Source organism: Ictidomys tridecemlineatus, chromosome 7 (assembly GCF_052094955.1).
Source record: "Ictidomys tridecemlineatus isolate mIctTri1 chromosome 7, mIctTri1.hap1, whole genome shotgun sequence".
Taxonomy (NCBI): Eukaryota; Metazoa; Chordata; class Mammalia; order Rodentia; family Sciuridae; genus Ictidomys; species Ictidomys tridecemlineatus.
This window is the reverse complement of record NC_135483.1, coordinates 57,646,663-57,666,622: the sequence shown is the minus strand read 5'-3', so window position 1 is coordinate 57,666,622 and position 19,960 is coordinate 57,646,663. Positions and strand designations below refer to the sequence as shown.

The 19,960-nt window shown below is 41.8% G+C and overlaps 1 protein-coding gene across 1 annotated transcript in view; it reads right to left on the bottom strand.

Moving 5' to 3' along the window:
- Positions 1-1,043, bottom strand: part of Sbspon (somatomedin B and thrombospondin type 1 domain containing) — a 33,929-nt gene extending 32,886 nt beyond the window's left edge. The window contains exon 1 of the mRNA XM_005335824.5: positions 568-1,043. Coding sequence (XP_005335881.2) covers positions 568-967 — 400 coding nt within the window. The 5' untranslated portion in view covers positions 968-1,043. The remainder of the gene's footprint in view (positions 1-567) is intronic.
- Between the last annotated feature and the right edge of the window lie 18,917 nt (positions 1,044-19,960).

Sequence of the window (19,960 nt, the reverse complement as noted above, 5' to 3'; positions counted from 1 at the left end):
CATGTGGTAGGGTCCAGAGGTGAGTACAACCTCAGTCCTCCAAGAACTTGTTCTCCAGAGCAAAACACTCTCCCTGAGTAAGTTTGACACAAAGTGGGGCAATCTCACCTTCCTGCCCTTATTACCACTCACCAGCTCAAAAAATCCCTGAGGGTTAAAAGAATAACAGGTGGAGTCTGGCCTTGCTCCAGGGCATGATGCTGGAGCCTGTCAACGCCATCTTTCCAGATACCATGTGGCCCTATCCAGATGGAGATCCTGAGTCTCACAATTCCAGAGCAGAGGTGGCCCCCTGCAACCTTCATGGAGAAGAGCAGAGGGCTCCAACTCCTTTCATCCAGACTCTGATGGGGAGGGGTGCTTTGAGCTGTCTAGGTGGAGAGTATTGAGCTGGGTATGAATGGAGGTGGCTGGGAGGGGACTTGGACAGATGGAGTGGACAGGCCAGAATGGAAGAGGCTGGGGAACACCAGCTCCTGGGTTGCGGTCCTTGGCGCCTCGCCCGGCCCAATGCGGGTTGGCTGCGGGCAAAGGGGTGGCGCCCCCACCCTGAGCCCAGCCACCCACCTGGGCACGCCCTGGCGTAGTCGAAGCAGCAGTCCCCCGTGAGGCGGCAAGCTTGGTCGCAGAAGCAGGTCCCATAGACCCTGTCCAGCCTCCAGCCGCGGGCGAAACAGGCGGGGTCCCGACCAGGGCAACAGCGCCCCGCCTCGGCGCAGCCAGCTAGGGCCCCGGGCCACAGATGCGCCAGCGCGCACAGCGCCATCCACAGGGTCCTCATGGCCAGCGATCCGGTGGCGCCTGCGATGTGTCGGACCCTCAGGGCAAATGCTCTCTGCTCCAGGGAGAGCTGCGGCCCCTGAGCTGCCCCAGCGGCCCGCGAGGCACAGCCGGGCCCTGCCCCGCGCCCGGCCTCCGCCCTCCACCCTTCCGCGCGGCCCCTCCCCAGCCCTGGCGGCGCGCCCATCGGGCTCTGGGCGGGTGGCTGCGGCCAACCCTGCGCAGGTGGGGAGGGCGTCGCTGCCTTCCCGGGATGCGCCCCGAAGTCAGGGACAACACTCGCTTCACACTGCCACCCCGTCCGGGGACCGCCCGCAGTGGGGAGCAGGGGTGGGGCGGAGGGGACAGGTGCCCCGGGGGCCAGGAGCAGGGAGGAGGGCCATCCCGGAGCCAGGCCAGGGCGGCCACTTTTCCTGCCTCCAAACTCTGCTTGCTTACGTCTAGGGACACTTTAGCATTACGGTATTTTCCCTCTAAAGCAATGAGATAAATAGCTCTTAATGTGCATTAAACCAGGCATCATCAGCACCCTGCGTTCTAGCCCTGACCTCGCCCAGAAAAGCCTGTAGTGGTATTTTTTTTCCAAGTATCAGTTCGCCGACCCTCTGAGCCCCCACACCACTTTGCTTCACTTAAGAGGCAGTTAATGAGTGTGAAGGAAAGGATAGATAAAATATAAACGGTGCTCTGCTTTCTGTGAAAGCAGATTTCCCCCCAAAGAAACCCTGTTCTATATTTTAGAAATAACTTGCACTTGAATAAAATGCTTGCCTAATTTTTAAAATATGCAAGTATATCATGACTTCTGCACTTCACTCTTTTTGTTCACCAAAATTTATCCTAGAAGTCACATTTTCTTTTATGTTCTTAAATCATTTGACTTAATATGGGCTTTTTTGAAAGACGTTTTCTGCATCTGTCAACCTAAGAAATCAAATTCAGAAGAATCCAGAGACTAGTTTTATTCCTTTTCCATACAGGGACCTCTCATAGAGGAACTTACTCATCAGAGAGAAAAGTAACGAAAGGAAAAATGAAAAACATATGTATGTGTGTGTGTATACGTGTGTGTGTGTGTGTGTGTGAAATGGAAAAGTTTACTACATTGTAAGACTTGTATAATTTTTTATTATTTGTATTTATTTTTTGTCCACAATGCCAGCCTGGCATGGAACTTTTTTTTGATCCTCCTTCCTCAGCCTCCTGGGATTACAAGGATTTGTATTTTATAAACTCTAATCACATTTAAAGTTTGACCAATGTAGAATGTAATCTTATTTTATTGTCCAAGGAAAACATACTTTAAAGTCAAAAAGAGATTCTTTCTTTGTGAGTTTATACAAATAAATTCTCAGCATTGGAAACTTTTTTATTTCCGCTTTGAGTAGGCTTCTTTCCCTTTTGCAGTTTAAAGAAATAATTTCTTCTTCCTCCTCCTCCTCCTCCTCTTCCTCCTCCTCCTCTTCTTTTTTGTGTTTTTAATTCTTGGTAGCCAGAACTAAACTACCTTGTCAGCAAATTATACCCTTTGCCTTTTACCCATGCAGTAGGTTTTATTAGCAGTGTTGTACGAACTCACTCATGTAATTTATCCCCCACGCCTTCTGTGGGCTGTCTGCTTTCTGGAATGCCTTTAGGCAGATACTTAATCTGTAATATCTTAAGAATCTGGAATTGTTCCAGAAAGATGTAAAGGAAAATGATCTGCTGACAAGTTCATTTTCAGGAATTAAAATCTGCACTGAAGTGATAACAGGAAGGAATGATGAGGTCTAGGTTAAGAGAATTAAACATATAATACCAAATTCCTGATCAAGTACCATCTTTTTTTTTTTACCTCTGTTCCTCTCATCCTCCGACAAAACCAAACCAAAAATTGAAAATAAAATTTTGGGCTTTGAGGGGCTGGGGTTGTGGTTCAGTAGTAGAGCGCTCTCCTCGCACGTTCGAGACCCTGGGTTGGATCCTCAGCACCACATAAAAATAAATAAGTGAAATAAAGGTATTGTGTCCAACTACAACTAAAAAAAATAAATTTTTAAAAAATATTTATTTTTTAGGTGTAGATGGACACAACACAATGCCTTTATTTTTATTTTTATGTGGTGCTGAGGATCGAACCCGGGTCTCGTCTGCGCTAGGCAAGCGCTCTACTGCTGAGCCACAATCCCAGCCCCCCCCCAAAAAATATATATTTTTTTAAAAAGTTTGGGTTTGAAGTTAGACAGGACTTGGGACCAGTTCTGGTGTTATGATCTCGGACAACTGCCGCAGTGTCCTCATCTCAAACATAGATTTTAATTGATTGCTGTGAGATGCCTATAGAAATTGGGTGACAAGTGTAAAGTAAGCACTGAGTGGTTGCTAAGTATCAATTAGTGTTCTAATATTCACCCGACTCCATAATTTGAGCCTGATGTCTTGTAAAAGACAGTTGTAGGTTTTTTTTGGGGGGGGGCGGTGCCAGGGATTGAACTGGGGGGCAAACATCCCTAGCCCTATTTTGTATTTTATTTAGAGACAGGGTCTCACTGAGTTGCTTAGGGCCTCAATCAGTTGCTGAGACAGGCTTTGAACTCTCAATCCTCCTGCCTCAGCCTCCTGAGCCACTGGGATTACAGGTGTGTGCCACTGTGCCTAGCTAGATGCAATTTTAATGGTGTGTAACACCAGGGAAAGCACAAAGCTAAAGAAGGAGAAGGAAAAGGAGAAGGAGAAGGAGAAGGAGACAAATGGATGGTTATTACTTTAAAACAAACATAAAAGGGAAGTAACATTGAAACAAACTCTCAAGCTAAAGCTTGTGCTGTCTTGAAAACATCAAGATAAGCCTCCACTGGCAGGCCCTAGCAAACACGGCAGTTCCTGCAGGACCGGGCAGAGTCAAGGGACACTGGCATTTAAAGTGAAGGGGTTCATATCCTTACTTTGAAACTGGATGTAGTCAAATGTAACAATGAGTTGCTTTGTTTTCCATGCTGTGTAGATGTTTGGAGAACAGAAATCATCCCATCAATCATGTGGATGAACATAGGAAGTAATCAGATGCACCTTAAAAGAAATCCTTTCTTCTGAAGTGTTGTATTTGGAAGCTGTCCAAAACCGGTAGAACTATAGAGGGAAATGGAGACCTACCTGGGCATCACATTCCAGAACACAGTAATTTTAAAGGACCTCCACCTACGTGATCTCACTCGGTCCTGCATAACTGTGAGGAAAATATTAGCACCCCTGTTTTGTAGATGACAGACAGATTAGACATGTTGCTAATTAGTGACAACATGGGTCTGGAACTGAAATTATTCTTTCCAAACACAAAGAGGTTCTTCCCATAAATGAAAGCTTGTAGGAGGGGGTAGTGGAGGAAGATGGCGGTGAAAAGTAAAATTAGGCACTGTGCTTAATACTGTAAGGAGTAGATGTGGAAATCAAGAGGCAAATAATTTCACGAAAAGTTTGGATACATTTAAGATGTAAGTTTTACCTTCTTGTCCATTTAAGATGGATAGGGCATTATTCAAGTCTTCCTCGATACGGTGAAGGCTGTAGGGAATCTCTTGAGGTTGACAAATGGGACAATTGGGGCTCAAGCACAGCCCTCATGTCAGAGCTGGCACTGGTCACTTGGTTGCAGTCATTCTCTCCTGAGGCTGAGATATTGCTCTAGGCTGAGGGTCAAAGATGGCTAAAGCTGGTCCGCCCCTCAGGAGACTAACATCTAATGGAGGAGCTAGACATGTCAACAGCCACTGCGACATATTGTAAGGAGTGTTCTTATTAAAGGAAAAGGGAAGGATGTCTGGAGCCAGGCAAACAAGGAAGATTTTTTTAATTGGGGTTATAAAAGTCGGTATTGAGGTACCCATTAGCCCTGTTAGTCCTCTTACGGTCTCCTTGGAAAATGTAGAGTCAGTTACTGGGACAATTTCCAGTAACTTTTGTGAGGGTCCTGCTTTGATAGATTGGCATCTAGTCATTTAGTAATGCCAAAATGTGCAGACAAGGATCCAAAGATGCTTGCTTAAAGTTGGCATACACAGTTCTTCCTGTACCACCGTATAACAAGCAACCAGGGACATTGCTGCCAAGGTTTATGCTGCCAGTTCTACACCTTTGATTCTATCAATTAAATAAATGCAGAGTGGATACAGAAGTGGTAAAGTAAACTCCTTGTTTGCCTATAAAAGGTCCATTAGTTCCTTTTTTTTTTTTTTGTACTTGGCATTGAATTTAGGGGAACTGTACCACTGAGCTGCTATATGTCTCCAGCCCTTTTCAATTTCATTCTGAAACAGAGTCTTGCTACATTGCTGGGCTGATCTACAATTTGTGATCCTACTGCCTTAGTTCCCCCCAGGTAGCTGGGATTATAGGCATGCTTCCCTTCTTCTTTGTCTAATGGCCCTCAGATTTTCCTTTCTGAAGGAACAATATTTACCCTTCCTTATTAGACAGCACCCCACGCTCCACTAATGGGCTTTGAGTTAATTTTATCCTCAGTCTATGGACCGCTCAGAGACCAATCAGAAACTCCAGGCATTGGAATGTTTGTCCAGTAGGTGATTTGGTTTCACCTTTGCTCTTACCAGAGGCAAATGATGATATGGCCCAGGTGAAACCCGCCTGAGATCATAGCACCAAACCAGGGACGATAGATCAGGGAATCATAGGACTTTGATGGAAATGATACTTGAAGTCACACTTACCCCTTCTCAATCCTCTACCCCAATAAACTGTAAGTTTCAGTTGCCGTTTCTGTGGCTTAAAACAAAGGACTTGATAGAGGTAAGAAGGAAACAGAAAAGAGTGGGGTTTTAACAAGAACAGTAAATTTATTAAACTAAGGCGCTGTCACTTACTAGCTATGTAACCCAAAATAAAATATTGTAAATCCTTTAGGCCTCAGTTTTCTGATGTGCAAAATGAGATAAGGAAAAGGCTGAGGTATATAATTAATGCATGTCTCGTATAATTCCCGATACACAAGAATGAGCTGGTAATTAATGGTAATGACTCTATTGATGCCCTGACTTTAACACAAAAGGCATGCTTCAATTATGATCAGTAATTTTTTCATAAACTATTGTGTCAGGCTACATGATGTAATTGGAAGAGCTCTGTACTGGGAATCCAAAGACCTGGCTTTGATCCTGCCAATGAGTGATCTTAGGCAGTCCATTTAGGTTTTCTGGGCCCCGATTTCAACCATAAAATTTGATTTGATATGAATCAAGAAAATTTCCAGGAACCCTTCTAGCTCAAAAATTATGACATTTAAGTAACAACAGCATAAGCCATAAATAGTCTCACATTCTTTCTTTGACTGTAACAGAAGGTGGCAAGTAACAGGGGAGGAAGTCCAAGTCTCTCCATGTTGAGATCAGAGTTAATTTGGAGACATATTTATGTTCACAGATCAACTACAAATTCAGCATAGACTCCTGCATGGATGTTGTATTAGTCAGCTTTACATTACCATAACAAAATAGCTAAGCCATCAACTTACAAAGAGAAAGAGTTTGTTTTGACTCAAGGTTCTGGAGGTTCCAATCTAAGATCAAGTGATCCTATGCATTGGGTCTCTGGCAAGGTCAGCATGTATTGACAGGAGCAGGTGGTGGAGCAAATCACCAACCTCCTGAGCCAAGAAACAGAGAAACAAAGGAGAGGAAGAAATTGGGGGAGGTTCACACAATCCCCTTCAAGGCATGCTCCCAGTGCTCCACTCCCCCTACAGCACCATCCTGGGGACCAAGTCTTTTAACATATGGACTGTTGCATCGCACTCATACAAATCATAAAGGGTATGTATAAACCACACAATTATTGAAGCAATGGCATGGTAAAATGGAAAAAAATCTGATTTAGGGACCAGGAGTTCTAGAAGCTATATATGAACTATGGATTTGTTTGAGCCATTATAAGGCGGGAGGCTTCTTTTCTGGGAACTCCCAGGTGAGATTCCTGGTTCAAGAAAGCCCAGATCATGCTAGTACCCTGCCGTAGCTCACAGCCCTAGTTTCAAATGCAGCCACCTGGAGATGGACGACTTGTTTTCCCCACTCTTATTCTGTTTTCTTGAAGAATTCCTTACTAATCCCTTCAGTGTGTCCAACTATAAATAAAGCATTTGTGGGCTTTTTGTTTTGGTTAGGATAAAACCTATCAGATCTTTTTCACCCAGTCAAGCCTCTGCTTTTGAATATATATTTATTTCTCTTCTTTTGTGTTTATTTCTTAATATTACTTGCCTAGCTTTTATATCTAGCTGGCCCACCTGTGATGGGTACCTACTCTCTTCCCACACAGGCCCTGAGCAGGACAGCATATTAACATTTATTTATTCTCCATAACCCACTACCTGTTTGACTTGAACAAAGCATTGAATTTCTGTGTGCTTAGAATCTCAGCTCTATAAGGCAAATCCAGAACTGATTTTGTAAATACATTTTTTTTGTAAGAACTGTGATTTAAGAACACTTTTTGACGGCCTTATTTATTTATTTATTTTTACATGGTGGGGAAAGATCAAAAAGAAGAATTATTTTTTTTGTTTTGGTATCATGTGAAAGAGTACATCAATAAAGTTTTATTGAACACATTCATGTGGTCTTAGTTTTCTGTTGCTATAGTTGAAATATAGACTGGGTAATTTTTTTTTTCTTTTTTCTTTTTTGGTACTGAGGATTAAATCCAGGAGTGCTTAACCACTGAACCATATCCCCAGCCCTTTTTTTTTTTTTTTTTAATATTTTATTTAGAGACAGGGTCTTACTGAGTTGCTTAGGGCCTCTCTAAGTCCCTGAGGCTGGCTTTGAACTCGAGATTCTCCTGCTTCAGCCTCCTGATCTGCTGGGATTACAAACAGGCACCACTGTGCCTGGCCAGATTGGGTAATTTATAAAGAATAGGTGCTTCCTTTGCTCACAGTTCTGGGAAGTCCTAGAGCATGTCAGCTTCTGCTGGGCTTCTGGCGAGGGTCTTCTTAATGGCATTGTAGTGCAGCCAGAGCAAGACAGCCAGAGAGAGCTCACTTCACAACAAAGCCATTCCCAGGATAACCTCAGCCCCCAGGACCCCGTCACCTCCCGAAGGTTCCACCTCTCAACACTGTTGTCCTGTGTCAAGTTTCCAACAAAATAAACATTGAGAAGGCACATTCAAACCAGACCACATGCCTAAATCGTCTACGCCTGCTTTTATGCTACAAGAACAGAGCTAATTAGTTATAGCAGAGAGAAACTAAAGGACCCACCATGTCTAAAACATCTTAACCTGGGCCTTTACAGAAAACCAGTCCATCTAGCTCTAAAATTCTGTGAACTAATACCCACGAAACACTTTGTAAACTCGTTTACATTCATTCATATGTAAGGGGTTTGCATAAAATGGAATTCTGAAATTTAGAAGGCACAGCCAGAAGACTCATGCCCAACAAACATTGTTTATGATGGAGAGGCTCTGGATAGTGCCAAGATTAATCCTGTGCAGCTAGGAAATTCTTTGGAATTAAAAGCAAAGCTGAAAAAAAAAAAAGGAGAAAATCATCTGGATGACATTAAAGAAGTCATGTAATTTTGCTCCTTTTACGGTAAAATAGCCTCTGATTCACAGCGGGGGTCTTTATAGCAAATTGTTCTTTCTTCCTACATGCAAACTCTTGGTGTGTCATCGAAGGGCACAAAGCCCCAAGAGGGTGCCGCAGGACAAGCCAGAGAGAAATATGCTCCTTCAAGGCAGAGGAATGTTCCTACTCCATTTGGTAAGTGGGAAGTGAGCGCACTCCCTGACCAGCAGGCAGCCCTGTGTGGGTGTGAATGCTGGCCATGGCTGCATATGACTTTGACCTTGCTCCTAGACATTTGCTTGAAAGAAAATATGCTTTTTGCACGCTAAGCCTTCAAGTACTCTTATTTATTGGGAATAATGGAGCTACTCTTTGTTAAGGCGTATTTGGTAACAGGAACAATATTAAATAACTTGATGTATTTTATTTTGCTGAGGCTTATAAAAATAGGTGTTGTTATTTGTTTTTCATGGTTGAGGAAATTGAAGTTTGATAATAATAAATAACTTCCAAACTAGAGACATTCAAACCAGTTTTGTACAATTTCAAGACTCCCACAATTTTTTTCTACTCAGAAAACTAATTATATAATCAACAACTGATTTTATATTAAAATTTCATAGATTGTTTTAAAATAATTTTTTGAGCTACTCAGGATTAAACCTAGGGGCTCCTTACCACTTGAGCTATATCACCAACATTTTTATTTATTTAATTTTTTGTTTTGAGACAGAGTTTTGTTAAATTGTTGAGGCTGACCTCAAACTTGCAATTCTCCTGCCTCAGCCTCCTGAGTTGCTAGGATTACAGAAGTGCATCATCACTCTCAGCTACTAAAATTTCATAAAATTTTAAAAATTATAAATGTCTTGACAAATAGGTCATAAATTATAAAAAGACCAAAGATTTTAACCATGGGTATTATTTCTAGTTTTTTTTTTTTTTTTTTTTTTTTGGTACCAGGGACTAAACTCAGGGGCACCTAACCACCAAGCCACATCCCCAGCCCTTTTTATATTTTATAGAGATACAGGGTCTCACTGAGTTGCTTAGGGCTTCACTAAATTGGTAAGGCTGGCTTTGAACTTGCAGTCCTTCTGCTTCAGCCTCCCAAGCTGCTGGAATTATAGGTGTGTACAATCATGCCCAGGTATTAATGGCTTCTTGAATTCTCAAATATTTAATTAATGCTAGAAAATATTTGAATTGGAGGTTGGAAGAATTTGGGTTCCAATTTTGATTTTGCTACTTCCTAACTGTGGGAGTTGGGGCATTTACTTAAACTCTACAAGCCTCAGTTTTCCTCATCTGTAAAACAGGGGCAGCAAAGTCTACCTTGCAAACATCTCATGGACTTTGTGAGAATCAAATAATACATGTGAAAGTGCTTTATAAACACTTATTCATATGAATCTTGACCAGTGTAGCTCCACATCATGTACAACCACAAGAATGGGAAGTTATATTCCAGGTATATGTAATGTTAAAATACATTCTACTGTCATGTAGAACAAATAAAAAAAATAAGCATTTATTAGTTCTTGGTCACTGTTTAGATTCTTTTTTATGTTGAATTTTTTTTGGGGGGTTGGTACGGAGGATTGAACTTAGGGGGCACTTTACCACTGAGTTATATCCCCAGCCTTGTTTATTTTTTATTTTGAGACAGGGTCTCACTTAGTTGTTTAGGACCTCACTAAATTGCTGAGGCTGGCCTCAAACTTGTGATCCTCCTGTCAGAGCCTCACAAATTGCTGGGATTGCAGGCATGGGCCACCTTGCCCTGCAGTTTGAATTTTTTTGTATTAAGATGTTACTATCCTAAGCTAAACAGGAACATACTTCAAAGATTTAAATAGCTAAAATGCAGGCTTCATTCATACTATTGGCTTAAAAATGTACTTTAAAAAAATGTATGCCCCTTGTAGTAAGTCTTTTAAAAGGAAAATTATTGCCACAAAGAAAAAAAACTTTCGGGGCTGGGGATGTGGCTCAAGCGGTAGCGCGCTCGCCTGGTATGCGTGCGACCCGGGTTCGATCCTCAGCACCACATACCAACAAAGATGTTGTGTCCGCCGAGAACTGAAAAATAAATATTAAAAATTCTCTCTCTCTCTCTCCTCTCTCACTCTCTCTTTAAAAAAAAAAAACAACTTTCTAACTTTCGGTAAGATGGTATGAAAAGAGAATGGCTTTGCGACGAACTCCTACAGGGTTTGCATTTTAGACAGAGGTGGCAAAAGATTCCATATCTACATACCAGGCTGTACACATGCACACGTGCCTAGATTTTAGCCCCCACAAATATTTCCTGCTTTTGTAGCCTTCCAAATCTCAGGACACAGGACACGCTGGGCCACAGCTTATTAGTAGTCTCCATGCTCAGCAATCACCTGCAAATTGAAAAGGACAAGCTATTCCGATCAACATCGCCATCTGCTGGCTGCCTCAAGGAACGAAGTCAATTGTCCACATTTTTCCTCAGACCTCTTTGATTATTTCTATTATTTCACAGTGTACAATTAATTCGACCTCAGGAAAATTTTCTTTTCAGTACTTGAAATTGATCTCAGGGTGCTCCACCACTGAGCCACATCCTTAATACTTTTTATTTGTTTTATTTTGAGACAGGGTCTTACTCATTTGCTGAGTCTGTCCTCCAACTGGCAATCCTCCTGCCTCAGCCCCCTTCCTGCTGGGAATTATAGGCATGATCCACCACGTTGGGCAAGGAAATCATTCTTTTACACACATCCTCCTTCATTTACATATTAGTTTGCTAGAGTTGCTGTGGGTGGTTTAAACAGAAATTTATTGTCTCACGGTTCTGAAGGTTGGGAGTCTGAGATCAAGATCTTGTTGGGCTGGTTCTTTCTGAGAAGGAAGGAAGACTCTGTTCCGTGCTTCTCTCCTTGGCTTGTAGATGGCCACCCTTATGTTCACATGGTGTTCTTCTTGGGTGCCCGTCTCTGCATCCAAAATTTCCCTTTTCATGAGGACAACAGTCATATTGGATTATAGCCCTCCCAAATGACCTCATTTTTAACTTTTTTTTTAACTACTTACATCTGCGATGGCATTATTTCCAAATATGGTCACATTATGAGATACTGAGGGTTACCACTTCAACACATGAATTTTGGGGAAAACACAATTCAATACCTAACAACGCCTTTCTTCCTTCTTCCAACTTGCTGAGACACCCCAAGGCAATCTTATATTCTAATTCTTGTATCCTCCCCTCCACCTCCCTTTCAGCTAGTAGATTATCCCATAGATGATGGGAATGCACAATAGGCATGGTTAGAAAAAGAAAGCCATGTACTTTGAAATTCAACTGGACCTGCAGAGGGATGTGAGCACCCCTGAGACCACTCAGAAGATATGATTCTCCATCAGAAGGTCCTTCCTAGCCCCCCTCTATTCCAACCATCTGATTTTCTTTTTCTCAAACACCGTCATGAAAGATAACTATTTCCTACACAGCATTTTCCCCATTCCAATCACTAATATTCAAATAGTATTTTGTTCTTCTGTATGTTCATCAGTGTGTATATTTTATCTGTTTTAAAATAAATCTGGGAAAAAAATCCTAATGAGATGGTAACTATTCCTCCACACCCTCCACCCTATGTTATCCCTACCCCACAATGATCACTACAATTTTTTTCTCTAGGTATTTATCGAGTACCAATTATGTGCTGGGCATCGTGGTAGATGTTGGAGATCCAAACTTAAGTGAGTTTTGCTGTCTGCTATCCAGATAGACAGATACAAGCATTTCTGTAGGCCTTATAATGGTCATTTTTATAATATGATACAGCAACAGAGAAGATGGAGGGATTAATTAAGTATCAGAAATCAGAAATCACCAGCCCCTGTCCATATAATCAGTGATATCCTTCTTGGAGAAGATTCAATTTCTTAATAGGTTGAATGATAAGAGAAAGGCCGCCCTGCAGAAGCGAGGGGCTTTTTAGTACATTGTGGGTGAACCAGGAGATAGGTGGGGGCATATGATATCAGACGAAAGGATCTTTGAGCAGTCTTGTGCCCAACCACTGGGTTCGGTCTATTGCTGTGGATTAGTTTGAATTTGTTAAAGACCCCGGAATGTTAAAGTGATGGATGTTGCCTTTGACCTCTGGGACATGCACATTGCTCAGTGGAAATGAAGGAAGTATTTCTGAACTTGCTTTTTAAAAAAACTGCAATTCAAGCCCCTTCATCAACTTACAAGAGTCATTATAATCATCCAACCAGTGAATTGTTGACACACTATTTCATCTACCCTACAGATGACTATTATGAGCTGCAATGGGGCCAGTCATCCAGAGAAACTTTTAATTTTCTCTTGGTAGTTAGTTTCACATCATTTCCACTTGCACCGATTCTCTAAGTTTCTTTGAGGCTGAAATATTTCAGCATTTGCCACATACTCACGGAGCAAAACCTGGACGCACCCGTAAGGAGGCTTTAGAATTATTCTTTGGTAAAAAAGGCATCAGAGTCTCAATTGTTACTTAAGCCATTTATTGGATTGTGTTATCAAAATCAGAAGGACAATGTCAGTGGTTTTCTTTCCTTTTTTCACCTTTTTATTTTTGTTTTGTTTCATTTTATTTATGTCTAAAATGCCAAGATTTGGTTAGGATTTTGCACAGAGTCTTCTATAACCACTGATTTCTCACTTTTAACTTCTTATCAGTTAATAGGAGGTGAGTTTATTTGCTCTAGTTTGGATTTTGAATGTCCCCCCAAAGGCCCATGTGTTAAAGGATTGGTCCCCAGGGTGGTGCCATGGAAGGTTCTGGGGTCTTCAGGAGGTAGATCCTTATGGAGGTGCTAGAGTCATGGGGTGTATCCTTGAAGGGAACTCTGACCTCTTCCTCTCTGGCTTCTTAGCCATGAAATGAGCAGTTTAAGCCACCACACTTCCTGCCATTGCCATTGGGCACTGGAGTCCTAAAAGTAGTGCATCCACCTGATTATGAACTGGAACCTCTGAAACCATGAGCCAAAACAAACCTTTTCTCTTTGTAAGTTAAATATCTCAGATATTTTGTCATAGTTACAGAACATTGAATACAATATTCATGACCCATTATTTTATTCAGCTTCTTTTGTCACTGTGGTCAAAATCCTGACAAGAACAACTTAGGGAAGGAAAAATGTTTTTTAGGCTCACAGTTTCAGAGGTCTTAGTCCATAGATGATCAACTCCATTGCCCTGGGCTCAATGTGAGACAGCACGTCATGGGGAAAGGACCTAGCAGAAGAAAACTTCTCAGCTCATGGCAGGGTCAGGAATCAGAGGGGGAGAGAGGAAGGGGAATGGGCTGTAGTATTAGCATCCCTTCTAAGGCAGGTCCCAGTGACCCATCTCCTCAAGCCATACCCAACCTGTGTACAGTTACCACTCAGTCCATTTAAACTATGGCTATCATCATTTAATAATTCCACTTCTGAATACGTGCAGTAAGAGGAGCTTTTAGGGATACTTTGTATCCAAACCATGATACTCACATTGCTCCAACTAAATCTTAGGCTCTGCCTTGAAATGGATTTCTGTCCCCAAAATTGTACAGAACCAAGACATTTCAGAATTTTAAAGTTGAGAGAGTTAGAACTCATTTTATCCACTATATCCATTCCTTCCCCCCCCCCCCCCACTCCTTGTGGTGCTTGGATTGAACCTAAAGCCTCACTCATGCCAGCAGGTATTCTATCACTGAGCCACGTCCTCAGCCTTCCACCATATACTTTTATGGTGAAGAAGCTGAGAACAGAGACAAGACCTGTCTAGCACAATCCAAAAGAATCCAACCTCCCTCCCCCAACATTTAGTTCTTGTTTTTTAACACTGGGGATTGAACCCAGGTGCGCTCTACCACTGATCTACATTCCCAGACCTTTTTTATTTTATGTTGAGGCTGGCCTTGAACTTGTGATCCTCCTGCCTCACTCTCTCAAGCTGCTGGGGTTACAGGCACATGCCACCACCCCAGGCTCCTCAGTTTTGCTTTTAATGTTTTCCATTCTATTTTTTATTCTGTTCCCACCCTCACCTTTTTCTACGTGTGAGCCGTGTTAAGGATTCTTATATAAAGAGATGGGGGCCAACTTAAGGGGGTTTTGGTTTTGTTTTGTTGTTTTAAAAATTTTTTTTTAGTTGTTGATGGACCTTTTGTTTTTATTTATTTATATGTGGTGCTGAGAATCGAACCCAGCGCCTCACACATGCTAGGCAAGCACTCTACCACTGAGCTACAACTCTAGCCCCAACTGAAGGGTTTTAAGCCAGAGTGAGCATGACCCATTTTATACATCTTTAAAAAAAAAACTCCCTAATGGCAGGTCGAGAACGGGTTCAGGTAGTACTATAACAAATATGTCATGGGGTTTCCCTGACCCTAGTCCTGACTTGGCTCCATGTGCCTCTTGAAGCCCATTCATTCACCCAGAACATAGCTCAGTGTCTTTGGATGGACACCCAAGGACAACAAATCTGGCTATGACCAAGTCACCCAAATAGAGATACCTGGTTCTCTCCTCCAGAGTTTATGATTGAATTATCAAGATGAGACTCCTTTTTAATGGAGACTTTATTTATTTTTTAGTGTGTGGTATAGGACAAACCCAGCTCCTTGAGCACACCAGGCAGGTGCTCTACCACTGAGCTCCATCCCCAGAAAGTCTAATTTTTCCAATGCCCCCAGTGACTTCAATGACAAGCCCATTTGGGGAGCTATTATTCTAGTGAATCTGAATTAAGAGATACAGAAACAATTCTCAGCTGTGGTGGGCACTGGACTAGGGTTGTGGTATTGGAGCTTGAGATACTTTGGGGCCAAGTACCAAATGAATGTTTAGAAGACAGAGGCAGGGAAGGGCGTGAGGGACTGTGTTTCTGAATTCCCAGCTGCTCAGGACTCGCTTGTACTTTATTTTGTATCCCCATAACTTATAAGAATATTGGATCTTTACAGTAATCCTCCTTCCTTCTCCCCTGCGCGTGTGTGCCTGTGTGCATGAATGTGGGCACGCCCACACCAAGTCGCGTGGGTTTCTGATCCTTGCTACTAGAACATCCATGAGGTTGGAGAAATACACAGGCTTTCCTTATTTTTTCCTTCCTTAACTCTCTCTCTTCTCCCTGGTTCACTCCCATCCAAAACCATATCTTTGTCATGGTCTTCCTCTCTTCCCAGGAATGACCTAATCCAACTTGGGGTGTTATCAAATACCAGAAAAAGCTATGGTGGGCACAGGTCTACTGGAGAGGCCTTCCAGAATTCCCATAGCACACAAAATACTGGGTTCTTGGAAAGCACAGGGACCACAGTGAGCTGAGCAGGAGGAGGGTGGTTTATGATGGCAGTGTTGGGGGGCTGCCTTATGTCCTTTGTTTTGATCACATGTTGACAGTAGAGAGAGATCAGACAAGCCTGCTCCAAAAACTCTGATTTTAGCATTTACTAAGAATCCTGAAAATTCAACTTCATGCCACAAACAGAAACTTCAGTACTGGCCTTCTCAAGTCCCAAGGACCTGAAAAGCACATTGTATTACCTGGTCAGAGTTAGATCCTTGTAGATGGAGCTAAAAGTATCTACTGAAGGACACAAGAGCAAAATTTTATTTAGAAGTGGGTCAAATTAGCTGGTTTGGTAGTGCATGCCTGTAATCCCAGCAACTCAGAGGCTGAGGCAGGAGGACTGAAACTTTAAACCCAGTCTCAGCAATTTAGCAACATCCTGTATTAAAATAAAAAGGGCTGGGGGTATAGTTCAGTGGTAGAGTGTCCCTGGGTTCAATCCCCAGTGAGAATTGGATCAAATGAGGGAAATGGCAGTCACTGCTCTCAAGAAATTTTTTTTTCTAGTAGAGTAATCCTTAATGTGTGAACACACACACACACACACACACACACACACACACACACACAGAGAGAGAGAGAGAGAGAGAGAGAGAGAGAGAGAGAGAGAGAGAGAAAGGTGTATAGATAGAAATGTTGGATTCCCAGAATGTTAATTGAGATTAACTTTGGACGAAGTGACTCATGTGTTTTTATTTTCACTTGTTTAGTCTTTGCTTATCTGTTTTTTTTTTAATTTTAATATTTATTTTTTAGTTTTTGGCAGACACAACATCTTTGTTTGTATGTGGTGCTGAGGCTCGAACCCGGGCTGCACGCATGCCAGGTGAGCTTGCTACCGCTTGAGCCACATCCCCAGCCTCCTGCTTATCTGTTTTAAAAAAATAATTTATAATGAATATGACATTTGCAAACGCTATTGCGTTAGTACTGGAAGAAAATAAAGCATTAAAAACTCATTTTTGATAGAAAAAAAAAGAAAAGAAATATAGAGAGAAAAAAGAAAAAAAAAAGAAGAAAAGAAATAAAATTAGAAGAGGGAGGGAGTCAGGGGGCAATCTCTTGCAGTCGTGCTCTCATTGTCTAGACCCCGCAGTCTGCCCTGGTGTGTTTTGTTGACCTGTTCTGCAGAGATGAGTCTCCAAGCCCTGTGTGTGAAATGTGGGGGCTAATCTTGCCACCAAGAAGGGAAAAACAGAGGGCCACCATCTGCACGCGGAGAAGTTCCTCCAACAGAGGATTTACTCAATAGTAAAAACACTTTGTTCCTGTTTCAAGTTTAAATTATAGCCACCGCAATATTGAAAACTTGATGAAAGGATCGTTCAGGTCAACTTCAAAGCGGGGCTGAGGCGCTGGCTCTGTCAGGGGAGAGCGCCACACCTCCATCCACCTCCTCCCCGACTAAACAAGCCCAGCTCCCTTTGTTGGTTCTCAGGGGATTTAACTGATGGAATCAAGATGAGGAGGCTTCAAGCATGCTGCATTTTTTTCTGTTTTCTTTTTCTCTCTTCCCTTCCTTGCTATGTTTTTATATTTGTTTACTCTTTAGAGATAAAATTCACCCCCACCCCACCTTCTCTCTGTTTTTGTCAAAAGCCTAGAATGAAAATCTCCCCAAACCAGGAGCTGCCCGGTTGTGTGTGCACCGGGCTGTGACTGTGATTCACAAGCTCCTTTGGAATTGACTGGCTGCATTATGTGCCAGGGCTCAGTCCCAAGCTGGGAACTGACCTGGATATAATTTAGAATCTTTTTAATTTTGCGCGTGGGGGCGGCGTGGGTAGGGGGGGATATGTGCCAGGGATTGAACTCAGGGGCACTTGACCACTGAGCCACATCCCCAGCCCTATTTTGCATTTTATTTAGAGACAGGGTCACACTGAGTTGCTTAGCTCCTCCTTTTGCTGAGGCTGGCTTTGAACTCAGGATCCTCCTGCCTCAGCCTCCCAAGGTGCTGTACCACAGCACCCAGCTCTTTTTAATTTTATTTTTAAGATTGCTTCAAGGATCTCTAAGAATATTTATGTGGCTTTCTTCTATAAAAATACATTCATTTTAATTCTTCTAGTACAGATAAGCCTAAAGATGATATCAAACAGGTCAGATTAAACTAGCATTATAGCAAAACTACAATTTAAATTCTGAGCCTCAGAGGTCACATTTCAGAAAAAAAGTATTTCCTTATTTTACCAATAATAGCAATCAGCAGTTGTCTTTTGTTTTTCATGCATACAAAGCATTTTTATTTATCTGATTGAACGTGCTAGGCAACAAGCACACGACCACTGAGCTTTATAGCCCCTCATTTTCACACTGTCTCAGGTGAACCTTTCTACAACCCTGCAAAGGAAACAGGGCGACTGTTGCCTTCACTCCAGTTTACAATGATGGGTAAGACTAAAAGAACTAGTGACCTTCCGAAGAGAGCAGCCAGCTGGGAAAAAGCTGAGGTGCCACTGTTTGGCCCATGTCTAGGGCTCTCTCCCGCTCAGCTCCTTTCCAAAAGGAAACAGTTCCTCCCCTGGCCTTACCCATACTGCCCTCAGCACCGCTGAAGGTCTGGGGGAGAAGTTGGAGGATCCCTAAAATAAATGCATTGTCAGTATATCTTAAAATATTTTATGTCTAATAATTGTTTATCGAAAAAATTTAAAATATATGTGCTGTTTTCATTAACCAAACCCTAATAATATTTAACTCATTCCAGGATAAATTTTTTAAACACCATTTTAGATACCTAGGAAATCAAATCATTTACATGTATATTTTTATTGTACAAAATTACGATAAGGTAGTCAGTAAAAACTTTCAAGCATAACAAGATAACTAGAAAACATTTTTATGGGAGAAGTGAAATGGAAACACCAGTCTGGGAAGGAAAGGAACATTCCAAAACTGCTCCACCATGGAGAAGAGCTTTTCTAAGTTCTGCCAATTCATTCCTATTGGTAGTTTGTCAACCCACTCGTTGGTGATCGTGGTTATAAATTAAATACACTATTTGTAGTTCAGTGGATGTGTTCAAAAGAGAGAGATAACGGTATTGTTTTTATCTGTTGATATTTATAATACAATATAAATTGCATCCTTTCTATCAAATTACCTTAGTGATAGAAATTAGATATCAAAACTATTTAAGTGTGAGGGGTGCAAATTTTTTTTTTAATAAAAATTCTTTGAAACAGATATTTTGATGCATTAGAGAAACTGCTGCCTCATCTGAGGGTAGAAGCAACAGTGAAAGGTGCTTTTCTTAAAAACCTATTTAGTTATTTAGTGGGAGAGAGGAACTTCCAATGGACTAATACAGGCCTATTACCAAATTGGAAACAAGACTTCATTTTGCATTAGATTGCACTCGGCATTTTAAAAGCTTCTAATAAGAGCTGTGGGATGGGGGATTTGACAGAGTACTTTTAAAAAGGCAATAATGGGATACTAAATTGAACTGTTTTTGTAATCAATCAAGGCAAACACCCTTCTGACTGTTCAACAAACCACTTATATATCTTTCTGCCAAAACCATAGTCTTCTTCCTTTAATTAATTCAGCTGAACAGTGCAAATAGCCTAAGGAGAGCCACAATAGGTTCTCTCCTTAATTAAGGCAGTGAACTGTCAGCCTGCACACTCCCAGGAAAGGAGGTGAGGCAGGAAGGGCTTTTCCTAATTTGTAGAAACTTCAAGAAGGGATCCCAGTAGTGAGAGGCCAGAGGGAATTCTATGTGTTTGTATGTGTGCAAGGTGTCCTGAAAAAATCTTTCTTGATGCTAGCTGGAATTTAAAAAAAAAATCATTCGTGTATCCATGAATACATATATTTATTGCTCTAATAAAATAGAGTTAGTATAATTTTTATTGATTGAACTTAGGTCCTTGCACGTGCTAGACAAGTGCTCGACCACTGAGCTACATCAACAACTCTTTTAATTTTATTTTGATTTTAAGTTAATCAGGATAGACTGGACTTGTGATCCTCCTGCCTGAGCCTTCCAAGTAGCTGGGATTGTAGGTATATGCCAACCACATCCTGCAGGTTAGTATGAATTTTATTCCTTTTAAAATGTAAGAACTGAGAACTTCTGTTCCCATAAATAACTACATAAGAATGGAGGGTATTTGGGGTTTTTTGTTTGTTTGTTTTTGTGGTGCTGAGGATTGAACCCAGGGCCTGGTGCATTCAAGGCAAACACCCTTCTGACTGAGCTATATCCCCAACATGTTTTTTTTTTT